The sequence below is a fragment of the Lepeophtheirus salmonis genome, chromosome 6 (genome assembly GCF_016086655.4).
Source record: "Lepeophtheirus salmonis chromosome 6, UVic_Lsal_1.4, whole genome shotgun sequence".
In the NCBI taxonomy this organism is placed as follows: Eukaryota; Metazoa; Arthropoda; class Copepoda; order Siphonostomatoida; family Caligidae; genus Lepeophtheirus; species Lepeophtheirus salmonis.
In genome coordinates, this window is record NC_052136.2 from 13,133,208 (window position 1) to 13,155,499 (window position 22,292).

At 33.1% G+C, this 22,292-nt stretch overlaps 3 protein-coding genes across 19 annotated transcripts; 2 read left to right on the top strand and 1 right to left on the bottom strand.

The window, feature by feature from the left end:
- Positions 1–1,138: 1,138 nt before the first annotated feature.
- On the top strand, positions 1,139–4,342 carry gammaCOP (coat protein (coatomer) gamma). 2 transcript variants are annotated; one of them, XM_040714186.2, is made up of 6 exons: positions 1,139–1,276; positions 1,331–1,599; positions 1,655–3,037; positions 3,097–3,372; positions 3,435–3,750; positions 3,821–4,342. In XM_040714186.2, the coding sequence occupies exons 2-6, from the start codon at positions 1,332–1,334 to the stop codon at positions 4,203–4,205; spliced, it is 2,628 nt and encodes an 875-aa protein (XP_040570120.1). In that variant the 5' UTR covers positions 1,139–1,276; position 1,331; the 3' UTR covers positions 4,206–4,342. The 2 variants fall into 2 exon arrangements, with proteins under 2 accessions (XP_040570120.1, XP_071745696.1); XM_071889595.1 differs by having other exon boundaries at positions 1,255–1,599.
- On the bottom strand, positions 4,224–16,237 carry LOC121119511 (uncharacterized). Of its 4 annotated transcripts, none has more exons than XM_071889596.1 (4): positions 15,702–16,237; positions 6,745–7,268; positions 6,525–6,673; positions 4,224–6,454 (listed from the first exon to the last, which is right to left on the bottom strand). In XM_071889596.1, the coding sequence occupies exons 2-4, from the start codon at positions 7,098–7,100 to the stop codon at positions 4,614–4,616; spliced, it is 2,346 nt and encodes a 781-aa protein (XP_071745697.1). In that variant the 5' UTR covers positions 7,101–7,268; positions 15,702–16,237; the 3' UTR covers positions 4,224–4,613. The 4 variants fall into 4 exon arrangements, with proteins under 4 accessions (XP_071745697.1, XP_071745699.1, XP_071745698.1 ...); XM_071889598.1 differs by lacking the exon at positions 15,702–16,237 and adding an exon at positions 12,240–12,351; XM_071889597.1 differs by lacking the exon at positions 15,702–16,237 and adding an exon at positions 7,567–7,594.
- Orp8 (Oxysterol-binding protein-related protein 8) lies at positions 7,716–22,291 on the top strand. Of its 13 annotated transcripts, none has more exons than XM_071889590.1 (10): positions 7,716–7,859; positions 8,892–9,005; positions 9,069–9,109; positions 17,310–17,418; positions 17,670–18,221; positions 19,125–19,494; positions 19,740–20,211; positions 20,283–20,408; positions 20,480–21,087; positions 21,151–22,291. In XM_071889590.1, the coding sequence occupies exons 2-10, from the start codon at positions 8,915–8,917 to the stop codon at positions 21,383–21,385; spliced, it is 2,604 nt and encodes an 867-aa protein (XP_071745691.1). In that variant the 5' UTR covers positions 7,716–7,859; positions 8,892–8,914; the 3' UTR covers positions 21,386–22,291. The 13 variants fall into 13 exon arrangements, with proteins under 13 accessions (XP_071745691.1, XP_071745690.1, XP_040570114.1 ...); XM_071889589.1 differs by having other exon boundaries at positions 7,753–7,921; XM_040714180.2 differs by having other exon boundaries at positions 7,777–7,921; positions 17,670–18,233; positions 21,130–22,291.
- The last annotated feature ends 1 nt before the right edge of the window (position 22,292 follows it).

Here is a 22,292-nt window from a genome sequence, read left to right on the forward strand (position 1 = left end):
CAACAATCAGATGAAGGAAATAAATATTAACATCACTCAGCATCTAGCTACAATGTAGTCAAAAATTATAGCGATATCAATACTAAATTCTGCTTTGAATCCATCAAGGACATAAAATTAATTATAACTCCACAATAAATCCTCAGAGTTACACTTCATATTTCAGGCACTATTGTTTATTTCATACTTATTGTTCTCTCTACAAGAATAATGATGACAGCTTTGTTAATAAAAATCTATTTTTAAGTAGAAATTTCAAAAAGAGCCTGATCTTAAAATTTCATATTATTTTAATCCTTAACTGTGTATCAGTGTGATGTAATGATCGATGTAGCTATCTACATAACCATATTCTATAGCTAATTATTCATTTTAAAAGATTTAATATGTAATTTAAGACCTAGGTGGGCCTAATTTTGTATAGCGTTCATGCTTAGAGAAAATATTTGGCCAGCGTTTGGCAACAATAATAAATTTTCTTGGCCGGACAAGCTGGTTAAATGATAGTTGAAGGATATATTTTTGACATAAGTGCAAACGAATGGTCTCATATTAATAAACTAAATGCAGTAAATTAAAACTTTATCAGATCATATCTTACCCATTTCAAAATTAGTTGGTTTTTTTGTGAGAAAGTTTAACCATTAAAGAATTGTCATTTGAAATACATCAAATAAATATTTAATTTAGCACTATTTTTTTAATGAAACATATATTATAAAATATGTCCTTTAACACTGAAGATAAAATTTATCTAATTTACAACTAAATCAAACTTTTTTGAGGGAAAAATAGCAGTTGAATAATTTTTTGAAACCCTTTATCTTTTTTTTATTTCCATAAAGTAGTCTGTTAGCTTTAAAAACAACATCCTTAGCTTAAATATTTGAAGAATTTTGATGTAATTGGACTAAAAAAAAATACTGAGTAGGATGTTATTACTACATGACGACTTTTGAAAGCTTATTAGTTCGATAGTAAACTTATTTGTTCACATAGTTTTCCATATTCATTGTATTACAGTTGTTTAATGAATAAACTTCATTTCAAACAATTGAATTATTTTTATAAATGAGTAAGGTATGAGGTGTTAAAGTTTCAATTTACGGCATTTACGATATAAATATGAGAACATTATATTGCACTTCCGTCAAGCAAAGAAAAAAAGAAGAGATAGTTACTGCTGCTAAGGAAGGAAGGAAAGAAAGAGAGAGAGAGAGAGAGAGAAACCGAAAAATAGAAAGAGAGAAAAAGGATTGACTCTGACGTGGCAAAAGTAATCATTGATGATTATAAATTCTACATTAAAATTGTATTAATTATTAAACAGGATGAGGCGAGGAGATAAGAAGGATGAAGAGGATTCTGGATCCTCTCATGCCTATACCAATCTTGAGAAAACGGTTGTTCTCCAGGAGGCTCGTCTCTTCAATGACACTCCCGTCCATCCTCGAAAATGTACAACGGTTCTCTCAAAGATCCTCTATCTTCTCAATCAAGGAGAAAACCTTGGAAAAACTGAAGCAACAGAGTGCTTCTTTGCCATTACGAAGCTCTTCCAGTCCAAGGATCCCGTCCTTCGACGAATGGTCTATTTAGGTAAGAATGGGAAACGGACTTGATGAATTAGCACTATTTTGTTTTTATTATTTAGCTTTGAAAGAGTTAAGCTCTTTGGCTGAAGATGTGATCATTGTGACTAGCTCCTTGACTAAGGATATGACTGGCAAGGAAGATAATTATCGTCCATCTGCCATTCGAGCTCTATGTGTCATCACGGATGCAACAATGCTTCAAGCCATTGAGAGATATATGAAACAAGCCATTGTGGATCGTATCCCAGCTATTTCCTCAGCTGCACTTGTCTCCTCTCTTCATATATCTAACGACTTGATTAAAAGATGGGTCAATGAAGCCGCTGAGGCCTGTAATTCTGATTCAATTATGGTACAATATCATGCACTTGGTGTTTTATACCATATTAGAAAAACAGATAGGCTGGCCGTCACAAAAATGGTATCCAAATTAACTCGTAGCTCTATGAAGTCACCCTATGCAACATGCCTTTTGATTCGAATTGCTTGTAAACTAATCGAAGATGTAGACGCGGATCCTAGCTCAAATGAGGATGTGACGCCATATTTTGATTTTGTTGAGTCTTGTATTCGTCACAAGAATGATATGGTGATTTACGAGGCCGCTCATGCCATTGCTAACTTGAAAAGAGCTGCAACTAAGGATATTCTTCCTGCTATTACCGTTCTACAACTTTTTTGTTCTAGCTCTAAGCCTACTCTCCGCTTTGCAGCAGTTCGTACCCTTAATCAAGTGTCTATGGCGCATCCAGGCTTTGTGACTGCTTGTAATCTTGATTTGGAGCATTTAATTACGGATAGTAATCGTTCTATTGCCACTTTGGCGATCACCACTCTTTTGAAGACAGGAGCTGAGTCATCTGTGGATCGTTTAATGAAGCAGATTGCTTCATTTGTATCTGAGATTAGTGATGAATTCAAGATTGTAGTTGTACATGCTATAAAGTCTCTGTGTCTCAAGTTTCCTAGAAAACATACTTCTCTTCTTAACTTCCTTTCCGGAATGCTCCGTGAAGAAGGTGGTCTTGATTATAAGACATCCATTGCGGATACTATTATTACAATAATAGAAGAAAATCCCGAAGCAAGAGAAAATGGATTGGCTCACCTATGCGAATTCATAGAAGATTGTGACTACACTGCTCTCGCGGTCCGTATTCTTCACTTATTGGCTGCAGAAGGACCAAGTACTAGCAATCCTGCCCGTTATATCAGATACATTTATAATCGAGTTATCCTGGAGAACGAAATTGTTAGGGCAGCAGCTGTATCAGCTTTGGCTAGGTTTGGAGCCTTATGTGATGATTTACTTCCCAACATTCTGGTTCTACTCTCAAGATGCCAAATGGATTTAGATGATGAAGTAAGAGACAGAGCTACTTACTTCAAGGCCATTCTTGAACAAAGACAACAAAATTTGAATTCGCAATTCATTCTAAACGGTAAACTTATAATATGATTAATTAATACCTTAAATTCTAAATTATTTTTTCTTATGTAGGGCTCCAAGTCTCGTTGTCTAGCTTAGAAAAATCACTACACAACTATACTCTCTCTTCTTGTGATCAAGCGTTTGACATTAAAACTGTTCCTGTAGCTCCTGTAGTTGAAGAGAAGAAGTCTACTGGTACAGAGGGCTCACTTCTATCTAAGCCCAAGGATCAGTCTAAGCCTACTCAAACAAGACACGACATGTTCGTGGAAAAATTATCCACCGTCTCAGAAATTGGAGTATGTGGCCCACTCTTGAAATCTACTCAGCCCGAAGAATTAACAGGCAAAAAAATAATTATTTTTGATCGAAAATATATTTTTTATAGAATTATTGATTATAAATAGAAAGTGGAACCGAATATGTGGTGAAGGTTATCAAGCATATATTTGCAAAGCATATTGTGCTACAATTCGATTGTGTTAATACAGTTGAGGATCAACTCTTGGAGGATGTAACTGTCGATCTGCAACTACCAGAGGGCTTCAATAAGGTATCCATGATTCCTGCTCCTAAGTTAGAATGCAACTCTGGAGGAGTTATTTATGTTGTGTTGGAAACACCGCAAGAAATTTTAGAAACGGTTGGAAGTTTATCGTGCACTTTGCTCTTCAAGGTTAAGGATTGTGATCCAAGTACTGGTGAGCCAGAGAATGATGTTGGGTAAGAAGTTGAACTAAATTAATTGATGATTCAGTTTATATATTTTTGCAAACTTTATTTCAATTTTTAGATATGACGATGAGTATGAACTTGAGGAATTTAGAATCAGCGTTGGAGACTATATTCAGCGGCTCACTAAAACCAATTTTGCTTCTGCATGGGATGAACTCGGTCCTACAAATGAGTTGGAGGAAACATTTGCGTTAAACTCGATGAAAACTCTCGAAGAAGCCTCTAAGAGTATTATAAATGTTCTAGGTCTTCAACCCTGTGAGAGATCTGATAAAGTTCCGGAAGGTAAAAGTTCCCATACTTTACTTCTTGCTGGAATATACCGTGATGGTGTTGAAGTTCTTGTTAGAGTTAAACTGGCTCTTGTGGATGGAGTAACCATGCAGCTTACTGTGAGGGCTGAGAACGAAGATGTTCCAGAATTAATTACGTGCTCTATTTAATAAATAAGTTACGAGCTGTTGTTTCAAGTAATCATTATATTATAATAGTTTGTTTTTAATCACAATATAATATTGGATAAGAATGTCATGTCTTGTTTTTTTAAATTATTAATAAAAAATAAAATAGGACAAACATATTTATAACATATCATTTGATAATATCTATTAGTTACTAATAATCATATTATTTTACAATGAAATTTAATCTGTATAAAAAATAAATAAGTGTGCTAGACTGTGGAAAATATGTAACAATAAGGAAAAGTGAAGGAAAGCAATAGTAAAATTGTAAATTTAGCTAAAACAGACTTGTAGAACGAGATTTTTTGGGATCTGGCACAACTTTGAAAAATAAAAAATGCAGATATCACAGATTCAGCTTTTTGGTTTAGCAAGGAGAATAACAATTCAATATAACGCATTCGTAAATATTCTGAAATCTCTAATGAACTCATATTTTGCCTTTTTGTAGCTGGTTGCATTCGGCCCAACAGCTACAGATAAAAGCCGTTTTATTTCCTCAAATTCAATTAAAAACTCGTCTTGCAATTTTTGTGGAGTCGAAAGGATTGCATTTGAGAGAAGTGATTTCTTGTCATTAATGCATGTTTCCCCACACCAATGTGCTTCGACTCGAATTATTTCATCAGGAGTCATATTTCCGATGATAAATTTTTTGATATTTTCACTTAAAAATGCTTCACCCAATGGATAAACTTTACTCTTTGATTTATCCCCAGCAGGATAGAAAACCAAAGCTGGATAAACAGGAGCAGTGTGTTCCATAGGAAGGTCATTTTGGCTGCCATCAATGGTCACAAATATAACACGAGAGGATGGGTCTTCAAAATAAACTGGATCGATGAATCTTTTCACTTCATGCAATGATCTACGAGCAGCTGCACAAAAGTAGCACGAGATGGTTTGATGAAGTACTACAACATGAGTTTTAGCACTTTTGATCACAACTTCATCAAAATTAGACGAAGAAATTTCTTGAATGCATGACTGATTTGACTGATAACAAGTTTCTAACACATTTTTAGACTTACGGAAATGTTTCAAAAAATCTTGTCGATAATGGAAATCCCATATAAATTGGAATAAGCTTTGAGTACTTAGCGGAGAGTCCAGTTTCCAACGATTTTGAGAAATCATATTTTCTATCAGGATTTGATTATCTTTTGCGTTTAAACCTAAATTATTCATTATGTGAACGTTTGTGTCTGCATTTAGAAAATAAAAATTTAAAGATTTATTGCCAGGATGAATTTCGAGAAGCTCCAGCTTAATGGACTCATCTATAATGTCATTGAAGCCCTTTAAGCGTTGACTGATGCAGCCTGAATCCAATTCTTTATAAGCTAACTCTATACACTTTAACTTTTGAGTAGTCTTGATGGCCTTGTATATTGAGCGTTCATCTCCACGTTGTTTTCTATTTTCTTTATGCAAATAGTCGACACGTGAGTCATTGTAATACATGGAGAATGGACATGGGTCAATTCTGGTCAATTCATTTTTAAAGTCACTTTTACAATGAGCCTCAGTTTTGAATATATTTTCGTCCTCCATACGTCTTTGATGTACCATGGCATCATATAATTCCCTGACGCCATATCTATTAGCATTGAAATCTTGCTTTGAAATCATGTATAGCAGAGCGGCTTCCCTTAGAATAGATCGCCCTTTGTAATGACTACCACCAATTCCAGGCTTTAAAAATGCAAGTAAGGAAATTCCAGTGCCAAAACGAAGCCATGAATCCAATAAAAAACTTTTAGAGGTTGAACTTTGCAATTCAGGAACTAAATATTTATGGCCTGATTTGACATCTGATAAAGATTGTCTCGTCCAAAGTACAGCACTAGTTCTATTAAACCTTAATTTTTGGGGGAACTCCAGAGAGCCATTCCACCAATTTAATTTTAATTTTTGGACATTAATTCTTTCAGCGAGTTCTTTATTCAAGATGATTCCAACGGGTAGGATTGCGTCTTTGGAATCAAGAACAGCGAGGGACTCAGCTGCCCTTATATATTCTTTTATTTCAGAAGTGGATTGTAAATGACCGGTTAGGGATAAACCTCCAAATTTAGCTCGATCACTAAGCCACTCGTCATAGGTTTTCCAAACTCTTAGTGGGAACTTTTGACGTATCACAAAAGAAAGAATGTGATCATATGTGGTAGAACCTTGCTCCATGTTAAAAAATCGAGCACTCAGGAAGGGATCCGAACCCGTACGACCTGGAAAGTAGGTAGTATTATAATTAAGTGGATTTTAATATCGTATGTTTTTAGAAAGGAAGTAGCCTACTCTTAGGAACGTAGACCCATTGTGGATATGACATAAATCTATTGGAGGACGGAACTGAATCCGCAAAGAAACGTTTGAAGCATAACCCGTGTGTGTTCCAACAATTCACAGCAGACAAAGATAGATCTTCCTCGGGTGGGAAAAGAGTTCTGCAAGTAGAGGAAAGTAATACATCATCAATGATCACAAGAATACTCATTGAGTAATACTGAACAATCACCTCATGCGATTTAAAATCCCTGCTCCTTTGAGGGATTCTTTATCCCATGGAGCATAGAGCAGGATCAACGCGTCTTGTTTGCTATATAGGACATTAGAGAGATCTCCATCGGTGAAGTCAGGCACAGATGAAGTTGAGGGGAGTATGGCCTGAATTTGAGGACGAAAGAGCTCTGGATGCGCCTCATCTTCCTGAGCATTTAGAAACCAAAGTCCTTGAAAGAGAAGGACCAAGGCAGAAAAAAACAGCATGTTTGTATTCCCTCTACTCCTTCCCTTCTCCTCCTTAGCCTCCTCCTTGCCTTCTCCGTCGTCCTCGTCTTCTTCCGGCAAAGTGTTTGAAACCACTTGATTCATGTAAAGCCGTAAAGATGACGTGGACTCCCCGGCTTAACACAACAGTTTGGGATCATAAGATTTTGCCCACATATGGTATCTTCACTCTTTATTATGTTTCGAGCTATATCTCATGACGTCATCCCATTTGTTCAACCAATTAGAACCAACTCACTCCAATACAAATTCCTAAAATTAATTTAACTTTTTTAATGTATATTAACATTAGGCATTAATTATAATATATGAAGAGTGAGTACTTAATCAATGTTAAATGTCATTTGATATTTTACTATCCATCTTATCATATTACATGGGCTTTATTCTATTATAACATAAACAAGTCGTCATGTAATTAACACTTCCTTTTTTTTGTGGAGCTCTAACTTACGTTCATGTAAATATTTTATATATTAATAGGATCAAACTTATTACATTGTATAGCTTATGATTTTATAAAATAAATTAATTATTATGAAAAAGTTACTTGAGAAAATCTTTGGGTTTTTTTAATTTATACAGATAGGCATTGACATAAGTATAGATGGCGCTATTTGATATTTTATGTTGTCCTTAAAGCAAAATAGATGTCTCTGTTTAATACATTTTCATTCCTTTCTCGTCCACTCATTTTGCGTAGGTGTATAATTAGAAACAATACTTAAATATGATTGGACGAGAGTCTCTGCCAGCTGCCACAGTTCACTCTTGCCGACGTCATTAAAGTCAAGGAAAAACAAATCCTGAGTTGGGGAATAATAGAGGGTCAAACTCTTTCCGGTGAGAATTTTTCCAGATTCCATCGTCGAAAAAACTGGAGGAGTGATAACAAACAAATTTAGGTAAAGCACGTTTCAAAGAGGCTTATTGAGGTCATGTCTCCTGACGACTAAAAACGTATTTTCACTTCGTCTTTGAGATTATTCTATGCTTGACGTACTTGGATGGGGCTAAATATTCCCGAAATTCATCATAACGTAAGGGATTCTATATCCCTTATCTTCCTCCACTTATAAATCCACATCTAAATCCGAGAAAGCCTTGATGATTAAACCACCAAAGTACAATTCCCTTGTACTTCCGGCTTAATAAATTACTTTCTTTAATGTTGTACATTTGACGTATCGGTATTTGGTCACTATCAAGAGAATGAGGATAAGCGTATATGAGCTCTTCGTCGTCTACTTGTTGCACTCTAGTCTATCAAATCCCTTCTTTCCTGTCTTTGAGTTGCAAGTTTCCTTTGTATATTCATGTGTTACCCAAAGTGAACTTGTGTTATACATATCGAGGGTTGAGGCCCAAATTGTCGTAACTCAAACATTACAAATATCATTGTTATTGTCGATATCTCATCTTTGAAGGTTAATATTTAATGTTAACATTTTAAAACAGAGAAATTCTGACTCTTGAAGTGAATTTCTTAGATCCATTTTATCGGAAAACATCATTATTCATAATGAAAAAATAGATTTTCCAAGCTTAATTATGTAATTTAAATGAATAAGTTACGACAACTTGCCACTCACCCCACGACATAAATTTTTGTATGTAAAAAATAAAAAGATTTCTATTAATCCCTACATACTTCCCTTGTCGAAACTATTACACATTATATATATTCTATTTCTTCTGTAACTAAACCCTTCATTCAAGCCTTATTGTTTATCCGTCATTACCAGCTCCTTGAAATGAATAGTGGCTATTATACATAATATTTACACCGCACTACATTGTTTAGTAGTAGCAAAATTAAATTATATTACAGTAGTAGCACTTTGATATTTTAAAATCTTTAATTTTTTTATACAGATGAAAGAAGCTCTCAATACGTGATGGCCGATTCTGAAAGTGACTCTAGCCTTTCCGCTAATGTAATTTTAACTTTGGAGGAGTATAGAACAAATAGTCCGTCAGGATCTGAAGGTATGTGTGTCGATATTATTTCAATAATCATATGATATGGCATTGTTCATTTGTCCATTACAGCCAATACTCCAAAAAGTAGTGATAACGTATCTATCAATTCGGTAAGATATTTTCTTTTAAAAAAATAGTCTTATATTTAATTAACTTACTTATTTGAAGCTTACAATATTTAAGTACACTTTATAATTGAATGGGACTTGTAGAGTTCATTTGAAACACATAAAAGTCTCCAAATCAAATATAAGCAAAAATTAAAGTAGCTTGAAATATTATCAGCTATTTTTTTATTTTAAAAAAATGATGACTTTTTCAATATATTTTGTCCTCTAACGACCTCTTTGGGAGTACTTGTATCTACAAAGAGAGGTCTTTAAATTTACAGTTAATAGTAAATAAAAAGGTGAAAAAACAAATAGATATTGCTAGTGTTTAAAAAAGAAGTTAACTTTATTTAACCAGGTCACCAATTGTGCAACCAAGTATTCACTTGCCAAATTTCAGACTGACCAGTTCGCCCCTTCGAAGAATAAAACCGTGATACAGGCATACAGGCTTTTTATCAATTTAGGGAAGATATTATGATTCATGTCTTTGAATAAATATGTTAATTATATGCTTGTTTTGTTTAAACTCTCCAAACATCAAATATACTACACATACTGCGAAGCAATGTACATATTATGTATGTGATCTTTCTAAGAACAGAACGTCTTTTTTGAGTTGCTAATGATATGTATTATGTACAGGGTGATCCAGATAAATTGGGAAAAATTTAACGGCTTACAATGAACGAACTAGATGGGGGTAAAACCATAATTTTTTCATTATTTGAAAGCTACATTTAATTACACTCAATTACTCATAATGATATACGCCTCTCTTGATAATCTCAGCCACATGACATGGGAAGCTTTGGTAGGCCTGGATGGCCTCATACGGATCCAGCTTTGCCATTGTAATGGTTCTGGTTTTTTACTTTAAATTTACATTCCTTGGATAGAGTAGCCCAAGGAAGAAATTACAATTTCCAACAAAAAAGTGCAATATGTTTCGTATTTAATATGTCCTCCCCTTTAGAGTCCGGATTTTTGACTAGCGAACATCCTGGATTTGAACCCATGTGATTTCAATCTCTGGGAGAGGGTCAAGCATGAGGCCTGCGATAAGTATCATTCGTCTGTGGAGGGCTTGAAGAAGTCCATTACCGTACAAAGCTAGATCCGCACGAGGTCGCTCGGGTCTCCCAAAGCTTCTGTCGAAGTTTTACTGAGGTTACCAATAAAGGCGGATCTCATTATGAATAATTGAATGCCATTAAATGATGCTTTCAAATAATAATAAAAATATGATTCAACCCCCTCTAGTTTGTTCGTTATAAGCCTTTAAAGATCTTTTGAATTCATCTGGAACATCCTGTACACCTTATTCATAGAATGCAGTGAGTTTTGATTGGTGAATGATTCACACTTGACTATGCATAATGTAGTTTTTGCTTTCTAAGCAAGAATCTTTATCTTTTTCAAACTAGTTAGTAGTGAGTCGTATGATGTCTTATCTTTTTTCCTTTTTTTTTTCATTTTAAAGAAAAATCAAGATGATCCCCCCCCCCTCCTTTTATTTTATTTATTTATTAGTAGTCAAGTACTTACTATTTAATGAATGGAAAAGTCATAATTATTATTATATAGTGATGCACTACTTGTTTGGCTTGATAAAAGCACGTTTTGCACATGCTACAAAGTATCATCGACTTTTAAAAAAAAATTACAACTGAAGAAATTTGTCTAAAAATAGTTTGTATTTATATATATACACCTATAGAACCTCTGCAATTTCCCTCTACTGTTATAAAAAGTTTAAGCAATGAACCTATTAAAAATCAATTTTTATATAAATGTATACAAACGAAAAAACAAATTGATATAGGTAGATTAGACTGTCCTGTTTTCGGTTTTGTAGACCCTGTTGTATGATTCATAAATAAGTACTTTTATATATTTTAGTATTTCGTTTATCAGTTAAAAAAAATATAGTGCACTTTCTTTTAAATAATTATTTAAGGGATCTAACAGGGATGCTTACGTGATTTGTGCTTTCCCTCTTTTATCTAAAATCCTCTTTTTTGTTCAACAATTATTTCATCAAATAGTGTTAATTTATGTTATGTTTGATAAAAGAGGGAACCCCGCAAATCATTGAGCACGTTTTAGACACATTAATTAATCCAAAAACGTGACAATCAAATGTAGAGATAGGCTGGGGAGATGTCTTTGTGTTCTAGGCAATCCAAAAATGTTATTCGTCATCGTTTGTTGAATGATACTTTTTTTATTGTTATGGAGGAAATATATTTTATTTTCCTTTTCGATAGTATAGAAATTAAGTAATACATTTTATATATCTTGAAATATAAATGTTTTTTTCTATTTAACAAAAAGCTAACATAAGATTTTTGGCTTTCTTGCATAAGAATTATATATTATTTATTTATATAAGTATATAGCCTGTTTGAAGGTTGATTTGTTATCCAATTCAATCTTAATTTTTACTAAATACATAATTCTATAAAATTATATTTTTATAGTAGTTATTTTTCTTTAATCTCGAAACTTTCTCTGCCCTTTCCCTATTTTTCTATCTTTTTTGGAAAGAGAGAGAGAGAGAGAGGGAAAAAGGAAAAAAAAGGAGAAGGAAGAATAAAAAGGAATGAGAAGCTCTCCAAAACCTCTCTTATCTTTTTCTTTCTTTCCCTATCCCTCCTGCCTATTCCTCACTTCATATAACCTATTAATGCTATCACTACAATATAAATTAACGAATTATTAATTTAGTATTTTTCTATAACGAACAAGAAAGATAGTTATTATATTAAAAATGTATTTCCCCTGCTCTGTGGATATTTTTATCTTCAACCCAAAGATGCTTCCCTCATAATGCTTTTGGATTTTTTCTTCTTTATATGTACTTGGTGTTGCATATATGAAACTAATAAGTAATAAGATACATTAAATAGGAAGCAGCACATTTAATATGTCGTAGTAATAGTGAAAGTCATGCATAAAAAACACGAAATTGATTTTTCCTCATTTTTATAGAAGCAAAAAGAAAAAGAAAAAAAAACACACACACACATAATGGGGAAGAGTAAGAGGGAGAAAAAAAGAAATAGAGAGAGAGAGAGTTAAAGAAAGAGTCAAGAGAATTTTTGTTAGTAACGTTTGAGAAGCTTACGAAAAATGACTTCTTGAGTTGAAGCTTAATTTTATGTTCTTCGTCAATCTTACTACATTGAACGAATTTTTGTTTACTTCTTTATTTTGTGTTTTCTTTCATAATTATGTTTATATATAGTTCCTCCATTCTTTACCAAATATATTACAACTATGATATTTTCATTAATTATCTTCTCTCTCCGCTGCGTTTACAATAATAATATCATTTTGAAGCCTTGAGTAAATAATGAATATACAAATAAGACTGATGATATATAGTGATTAATTAATTAATGAGTGTGATATACTCTGTGGCTTCTTCTTCTATTCTTCTTCATCATTATCAAGGTCCCTCCTACTTTTTTTTTTTTTTTTTTTTTTTTTTTTTGAGAGTGGTGTTGGGTTAGTTCAATAATTCAATTTGCACAAAAAAATCGATTGTAAAAAAAAATGAGACTCTCTTTAAGTTCGGATAGTAGTGATAATCATGGTGGCGTCGGTGTTAGTGGAGGTGGTGGGCCTGAGCAAGCATCATCTGTAAGTCAGGTGAATATACATCCTTTTTGAATAGTAATGTTGCGTTCGAGTTTTACTCTAATTGTAGAAAAAAAATTGAACCACAATTTTCCATAAAATTACTCAAACTCGCCGGACATATGGTTTTTTTTTTTTTTTTTGGGGTCTATTTACATTACTTAAACTCAAATTATAATAATATGAATGGAAACATTCAAATAATAGTGTGTCAAATTTCTAGTAATTTGAACTAAAACTACTATTAAAAGTCATATTTTAGAAAAAGTGCTTCTATTGCACGTCCACGTCGATTTTCAAGTCTTTTACTTTACAAAGAATATTTTAATAGAGTCCAATTCAAGTTCTCAGAAAATAAAATATACTTAATATTCAGTGAAAAAATTGAAATGACTTTTGAATCCAAGTCAATTTTATTGAGCCTTTGATTGTTTGATCAAGTCAAGTAGCAAGTCTTCAATACATGGACTCGAGTCCAAGTCCTCCACCTATGTTAAAAATATTTTTTGTACCATTCAAAAATTAGAAACCAATTGCATATTATGTGGGGATTGTCGTACAAGTCGTTCCTGGTGGAACTCGAAAATTAGTAGCATTTATATTGTACTAACATGAACTAACTCTAAAATTTGGAATGGAATCCAACACTATTAAATACCCAGTGCGTAAGAAGGGTTTTCTCCATAGAGATTAAAAACATAGAGGGATGATGTGAAGATAAAGTTGACGAAAACGTTCAGATTACAGTAGTTATAATTAGGGTTATTAACAACATAGAGGGGGCTTGAAACCTTTTTATATTCGATACTTATGGTATTATACATTTGAGTATGTATATTATTTTGTATGGAACTCTTCATTTTTTATATAACTATAAAAGGGATGATTCCATAGAAGATTTGACCAGACTGATTTGATATAACTATATTCCTCATTGTTTTGGTCAACTAACTTTCGGCTTCAAAAAATGTACCTTTATATAAATATTTTATCTCTATGGATTTTCCCTATTGCAGGAGTTATTTTGTGTGTGCCTGGTTAAGCCTCTTTCCCAGGGAATACAATCTTACTAAAGTAACAAAAACAATAATAAAAGTTGCCCTTCACTTGAAAAAGTTAATAAGGAAATTGCTATATTAATATATATTTAGTATTACATATTCATTGCAGTAGTATAGTGTATACTACAGTACCTAGTAGGTATTTCATGTAATCTACTATAAATTAAAAAAAGAGGCAAAATCATAGAGAACTACATAATATATACATATTCATATAAAATGTCTTACTAATAATACAATTGTTGTTATCATAAAACTTTGTATTTTTATTATGGCGCAGTTTATACCTACATACACAAAAATGTGTTTTTCTACTGGATTACATACAATATAAATATTGTAATATGTAGAGAACAAACTCTCTTATAAATTAGAATAGTCTTACGTTAGTACTCGTACTATGATTAAATGAAATATTAATCACAATAGTATGTATCTATGTGGAAATGTGTATATAGATGGATACTCATTAGTGTTGTGTCGGTCCTTATTTATTCGGTCCAATCCGATCTTAACTGTCGGTCCTTGGAATCGTTCATATAAATATTATTATAAGATTATTGCACAAAGTTTGCAAAAAATATTATTTTTTTCATTATAATACAATATTATATTGTTAATTAGTTCTATGATTTACTCTATTATGAACGGATTAATTTAAAAAAAGGTAAAACCGCCCTCTTTGACGTCACGAGGGATCAATTTTACCATCTGTAAGGACCGACAAATGGGAATGGACTGGTCTGCATAGGATTGGACGGGACTGTGGTCCTAAATAAGGACCAACACAACACTAGTACAATCTCTCGCTCCTGATTATTTTATCCCTTCAAAAATTAAATGCAAATTAGGGCGATCCTTCACATCGTTACTTTTGTTATATCTCGCAATCTCTCATCCGAAAAGAAACGGGGGGGGAAGGCCCAGCTGTTAGTGAGGAAATTCTTTCCTACTATGGAATGATATTTATGTATTAATTGGTGGGAATTGTTCACAATTATTAAGAAGAACTAATTATAATTCGACCAATCAACGTCCAAATGAAGGAAATTTTTTCCCGGGTCAAGAAAAATTATCGTTTTGGAATTTTAAATTTAAATGGGAAAACAGGAGGTTTTAAAGATTTTTTTCTTTTAAATTAAGGGGTGGAGAAAATTTTTTAATTTATGATTTATTTTTTTCTAAAAACCAAGTTCCCCCCCACAAAAAAAATATTATATTTACATTGTCCTGAAAAGTTTCTGGCCTAATAAAGATACAAGGGATTTTTTCTGAATTTTTATTTTTAACATTGACAAACTAACTCTACTCTCTTCTCCCAGCTATGCTCCCATCTTTGTAAACCGTATTTCTCTGTAAAATAATTGTTCATGAAACACTTTGTTTTGGGATCAATGACTCCGAATTGGATTGACTTAGACGCGTCAAATTTTAACATAACAAGCCTTGTTATGCCCACTATTATTTGAATCTATTACAAGGTCACACTTTCAAAAACAAATATTTAATGACAGTTCGAATCTCAATTTTTACAAAAACACTCAAATCAACTCACTGAAACGACTCTTACATAGCAACTGCACCTCCAAAATGGTTGAAACTTGAGTGAGAGAACTGTCAACAGATGCTAGATAAATATAACTATTTTTTATGTATTTACGAGTACTGCCATCTTCACGTTGAGGTAGAAAACTTTTCAGACCACCCTCATATATATATAATCCTGCAGACGTCCCTGACATTTTTGTGTTAGTAAGGTAACGTCATCTTTTGTAGAAACACTTCAATATCAATTTTCAAATTTGTATTGATTTAGCGCTTTGGTTGTAGGAATATTTACCAATTTTAATGTTAATAAATTAAAAGATAATAATTTACTTACTTACTTTTAAAAAATAAAGTTTTTTTGAAGTTTGTCAAATGTTAAGTGCCATTTATATCATAGCCAGAAATAAATTTCCATCGAGAATAACTTACATATACTGTGAATTTATCAAACCCAACGAGTCAGATAATCACTTAAAGCGCACCAAAAAACCAGTTATGCCTACAAAATCTCTTAGATTTTTGAGTGAATTAAGTATTATAATTGATTAAGATCACGCCACTTCTATCACAAATTAATTTGAAATCCATATTTAAGGGTTCTAGCTAGGATTTTTCGAATTAAAAATTATTTCCACAGTTTTGCTCAAACGGCTTGCAAAATCTCGTAGATCACAAAGAAAAAAACCATAAAAAAAAGAACTAATTCTCGCTCGATTATAACCGTGTAAATATATTATGACCGAGTTGCACCAGCTTAAGTTTAAGCCATAAAAAGCTTATGACGTCATTCATTTAAGCTGTCTCAAAATTGAACTATGTTGAGATGTTGCGACCATAATATATTTGCATAGCCTTAGAAGCCAAGCAGAGAAGTAATAATAATAAAAAATTATAATAAAAGGGCCTATTGAGGTGAACAACTGAATACAATTTGATGTTGTTGTATTAGTGTTGAGACTCGGTTCGAGAGCCCCAAAAAAAAATCCTTCAGTTTTAAGTGATTTTTTCTATATATTGGAGCTGGACAACAAAATATTTCGGTCCAGAGCATGAATTTTAAATTGTAGATGCGAAATTTAAAATTGTCGTATAAGTTATTTCCTCTTTCTTAAAAAAGAAGAAGATAAAAATATTCATTCACTATTATGGCATTGATTATTTTACGCAATCTGAGTACTAAGAAGCCAATATTTTTTAGTAATTGTGAAATTGTGCAATTTATAATAAACCCGTGGCATAATATGTCTAGTTTGTCTCCTCAGAGATTAGAAGAACCTCATTAGAAATATTGATTGATTAGAAAATCACTGTGGGAAATCAATACTGCCACAAAACTCAAAACATTTGATGAGGTTTAGTGATACAAATTAAAGCCGACTTAATACAAAAATATCAAGTCCACTCGTATTTTTTCGAATTGGAGTAAAGTCAACACTAATTTTTTTATCAAATTTATTTTCTTAAAAAAATTCATTTTCTACGAGACTACTCCAGGGACGGAATTAATTAAAATTATAACGGTCTCAGATCGATCTATGATCTCCATACTGAAACCCAACACTAGTATTTACGTACAAGAGGGTATAGATATTTGCTAATACTCTCGATGACAACTGTGGTACGACGAGCTAGTCGTTCCATCAGCTCATGGTGATGACGTTTCCTCTATTTCTATTTATATCTTGTTATCTGTAGTTACATTCATATCATATAGTCCGTTCTATCTATGACTAGTAGTTATAGCGTGAAATAATCTTATTGGAATAATAATAATTAGTATAATCAATAACAATAAAAATACTAATAACGATAATAATTAGGGGGGAGTTAGGACAAATAGAGTTGAAATGCGTTGAGTTGTGTTTAGCATCATCTTTCTATCACTGACATAAGTTATTTAACTACTCTTCCACATGAGTATAGTTCGAAACTCCTTTCTTTTTCAGAGTTTAAGACCCTCAAAACTCGACCGGAAAGAATCCTACAAAGCTCAAAGAAAAAATTATGCAAAAGAAAAGAAACGTGTGGAGCGAGAGCTTCAATCCTCCTTTAAGGGTAAGAGGGCCTATCTACTAATAGTACATAGCTAAAAATAAAATAATACAAATATTTTGTATTTATTCATTCTCTTGTTGTTTGTTTTCTTCTCTTTTCATAATTCTTGTCACTTACTCACTCACTACTACTACTACTGATCGACTCCTTGTCCTTTGCTAGTACATAGTGTGTTGCCTTTCTTACTAATCAATTATTATTTATTATATATGAATGACTTTAATTTTTGAATCAAATCATAATGTTGACAGATGAATCCATTATCGTTCGAGCGGATTGGCTCAAAGTAAGAGGATCCCTCAAGTCCTGGTGCAAGCTCTGGTGTGTCGTAAAGCCGGGGCTTCTTCTACTCTACAAAAGTCCCAAAGTCAAAAGCTCTCACTGGATTGGAACCATCATACTATCAACTTGTGAATTAATTGAACGCCCTTCTAAAAAAGATGGCTTCTGCTTCAAACTCTTTCATCCCATGGATCAATCCATTTGGGCTTCTAAAGGGCCTAATGGAGAAACGATTGGAGCAGTTGTTCAACCCTTGCCTAATTCTCATCTCATATTTAGAGCTCCCAACAATGCTACTGGCAAATGCTGGATGGATGCATTGGAGCTGGCCCTTCGATGTTCTTCACTTTTACTTAGGACTATGAGCAAGAAAGTACAGGGCGGGCCATCCAGCAATCCCTTTGGTAATCACTTGCCCATATCTGACGACAATGACATCATTCATGGCCTTCCCTCATCTTCTTCCACGGCGGAAACCCTTGTCTTGAATGAATCAGACTCTGAGAAACATTTCATATCAGGTAGGATCAAAAGTAATAACTATTTACCTTCGTTTTACGGTTAATAATAATTTCCATCGGAACAAAGACAGATTCTGTTAAGGGCAATCAAAAACCAGACTTAGGCAAAGTTTGAGAACTCTCCAGTTATTGGCGTTTTTTTTAAAGTCAAAATTTGGTCTAAAATGTCCTAAACGATTTGCAATCTCCTTAATTTTATCAAAGGCTAAAGGGAGTACCCTGCATTGCTCAGAGTTATTAGGCGTCGATGAGCTTTTCTTAATAAAACATAGATATGTTTTTCCCCTTTTGTTTTTTAATAATATGACTCGCTGAGCTTTAGCTACACATACTCGTTGCTTCATTATTATTTCTTAAATCATGCAGTTTTAAGATATTGAACGTTCACTCAAAAATAAGTACAGACAAACTTTGCTTTATTAATATAGATAATGTTCCTCCTTTTTGTTTAACAAGTACCACTTCAAATAAAATTAAACTTTGCTATGTTATGTTTGATAAAACAGGTAAACCGCAAATCATTGAGCACATATTATACCCTGTCAATTTAAAAACAAATCAAAGAGCCCAATATTTTTAACTGATTCGATTTACAAGAACTTGACCGAATACTAAAAAGTATATAAGTACAATGTTTAACTAATACCATCGTATTTGCCACGGAAAAGAGCCCTTAAATGCTCAATTTCGATCCCAAAGTCCAATTTTTAGCAAATTAAAATAGACTGTAGTACGTTAAAAATGGGTTAAGATGCCTCAAACTTAGCCAAATTCAGTTTTGTTATTGTCTCGAGCAGAAAAGGGATATCTGATTGGGAGGAAATGATTAACTTGTAAAACGGGACAATCAACTGTATATTAAGTACCTATATAATAATGTCTATTTTGGTTTTTTTATGACAGATCGCGAAGAAGATCAAACCAAACCATCAGAGGATGACGATGACGACGATGATGAGGTTGACATCGAGGAAGAGGATGACAGCGAAGACGAGGAGAGTGATGATACTACATTTCGTGAGGAACCTTCTTCCTCAATGCCTGAACCTCGAACTCAATATGTTTGTGATGCTGAGGTAGAGGTCTTTGGATCCTCCAAAGATCAAACAGAAGAATTTTCAGATGAAAATAAGTCAATTGTTTGGTTTTTAGTCAAGCAGGTCAGGCCTGGAATGGATCTCTCAAAGGTTGTGTTACCATCTTTTATTTTGGAGCCTCGATCATTCCTTGACAAAATGTCAGACTATTATTATCATGGAGATTTACTTAGCGAGTATGTTTGAATGTGTTTTATCCTTTTTGAATCACTTAATGGTGACCAAGAACTAAAACAAACATTTTTATATATAAATTGTCTTCTTTTTAATCAATTAACGAAAATACATTTATGTTTGCCTTGATTATTATTATAATTAAATCAAGACAGGAAAGTTATGCAAATATGTTTGTTTTTAACTGATGTTCTTTCAAATAGTTTACTTAAATCAAAAAGAGATTTATTCATATTTTTTTCATCAGAGCCGTCGCAAATAATGAGCCCTTTATGCGGATGAAATCCGTGGTAAAATGGTACCTCTCTGGGTTGTACAAAAAGCCTAAAGGACTCAAAAAACCCTACAATCCTATATTAGGAGAAACATTCCGCTGTTATTGGGAGCATCCGAATGGAAGTCAAACATTTTATTTGGCAGAGCAAGTATCTCATCATCCTCCAATATCCGCATTCTATGTATCGAACAGGCAAGATGGAATCACTATTTCTTCTTCAATCTGTACAAAATCAAAGTTTTATGGTAATTCCACGTCCGCCTTGTTGGAAGGAACCGCTACTCTTTGTCTTTTACCTCGTGGAGAAGATTATAAAATGACTCTGCCCTATGCTCATTGTAAAGGTATTCTCATGGGAACGTTGACGATGGAATTGGCTGGGAAGGTAATGATTGAGTGTGAAAAGACTGGTTACTCAACAGAAATTGAATTTAAGCTCAGGGTAAGGATTATGATAATATAATACCTAAGACGACTAGTTATATGTGGTGTTATCATTATTTATGTATTTAGCCGATGCTGGGTGGCGATGAATTAACCAATAAAATAGTAGGGAAGATGAAATTGGGGAGTGAGACAATTTGCTCAATGGAAGGTCATTGGGATGATATTGTTATCATGAAGGATCGAAGAACAGGGGTAATTATGCCATCATATAATGATAACGTGAAGACTCTGTATAACGAGGATATTTGTCTGTATTATTTTAGGAGGAGGAGATTCTGTGGAGCGTATCTCCTGAAATTCGAGCTCGTCGACTTAAGAGATACACAGTACCCCTGGATAATCAAAGATGTACAGAGTCTGTACGATTGTGGAAAAAAGTATCGGATGCAATTCTTGCTGATGATCAAAAGCAGGCTACTGAAGAAAAAGCTGTTTTAGAGCATGCTCAACGAGCTGCTGCTAAAGAACGAAAAGACTCTGGAGATGACTGGGTCCCTAAATATTTTGAACTAGATCCCATTTCTGGCCAATACATTTATAAGCATGCGGATCATAGACCCTGGGATCCAAGTAACGATATGTATACCTATGAGTATGATATGATCCTCAAAACAAAAACGAAACATAGAACACCCATGGTCCGTACTCAATCTATAATAAGCGTATCAAATAGCAACAACAATAATATCAATATAATTTCCTCTTCGATTGAGGATAAAAGTCTTGACACTCAAGACAAAATTATGAGTAAAAGTGTTTGTGGCAAAAGGAAGAGGAGAAAGCAATCCTTCAAAGATGTGATGGATAGTCCTGACATTGGTAGTGGAGGCATTCAAATGCGAGTCCCTATTAATAACGGCAATGATAAAAGGTAATTCAATTGCACGAAACAGTTGGGGTGTCAACCAATCAGATATAATTCGTTGTATTTCAGTTTGAGAGAGGCTCTTTACCCAATGGAGGATCAACAAAGAAATATGTCTGATCGTCTTGATAAGCTTCAAAGATCCCTGGACCTAATGATGAGGCAACAAAAAGATAGGGACACCAATTCTAATTTGAACCGGGATATGGTATTACTCGTGATCTTGGTTGTCATGATCCAGGCTGTATTGAACTGGATCCTATCAACAAGGGCTCAACAGTATGATCCCTCCCCTGGTCATTAGACTCCTATAATCTTTATCGTCGTCCCAGAAAGGGGATGGGGGAGGAGTACATACTACATAAAACCTTTTGCCTTTATATGTGATATAGTGTCGTTGAAAGAGTAAGGAAATGGAAATAATACTTTTTTCTATCAATTCAAAAGTATACAGCAGCATAGTACATACAAGCATATTAATTATATAGTATATATATACACACACAACCCTACATATTAGTCAAGACAATATCTTAATAATAGAGACACAAACACAACTATGTATTTTATAATGAAAATTAGGGAAATAGGCTCACTTAACATATTACTCAATTCTCAATATTACCCAAATTATGTATTTATCTCTTAACTAACTCACCAACAAGAGATTGGAATCCTTTAGGAGTAGGAACAGTACTAGGTACTACTACTACTACTTTTTCCTCTCCAGAATGAGTGATTTTTGCTATTTTATATACTACATACACATTCATACATGCCGCCTATAAAATCAATTTATATAAGTCCCCATTAATCAGTGAATTATTATAATTATTATTGAATGTTGAAATGAAGATTTTTAAGATTTGTAAAAAAATTAATATAACTCATTACTTCCATGTGGCCATTTTTTTTTTTTTTTTTTTTTGTTTCATCTTATTGGAAATTATAGTTTATGAAGTTCAATATAATTGACTAATTACTATTATTAGGGTCTTAGTCAAAATGCGATGCTATTTTTTTTATTTCTCTCCTAGAGTTAAACATGTTTTGAAATATTGAATGGATTATAAAAATGATGATGTAAACATAATTATACTGAATTGTTATTATACTAAATCCTAGTTTATGAATTAATTATAATATCTACCTACTACTATGTTACTTTCATCAAATATTTATATTATTTGAAATAAATATTATGAATTAAT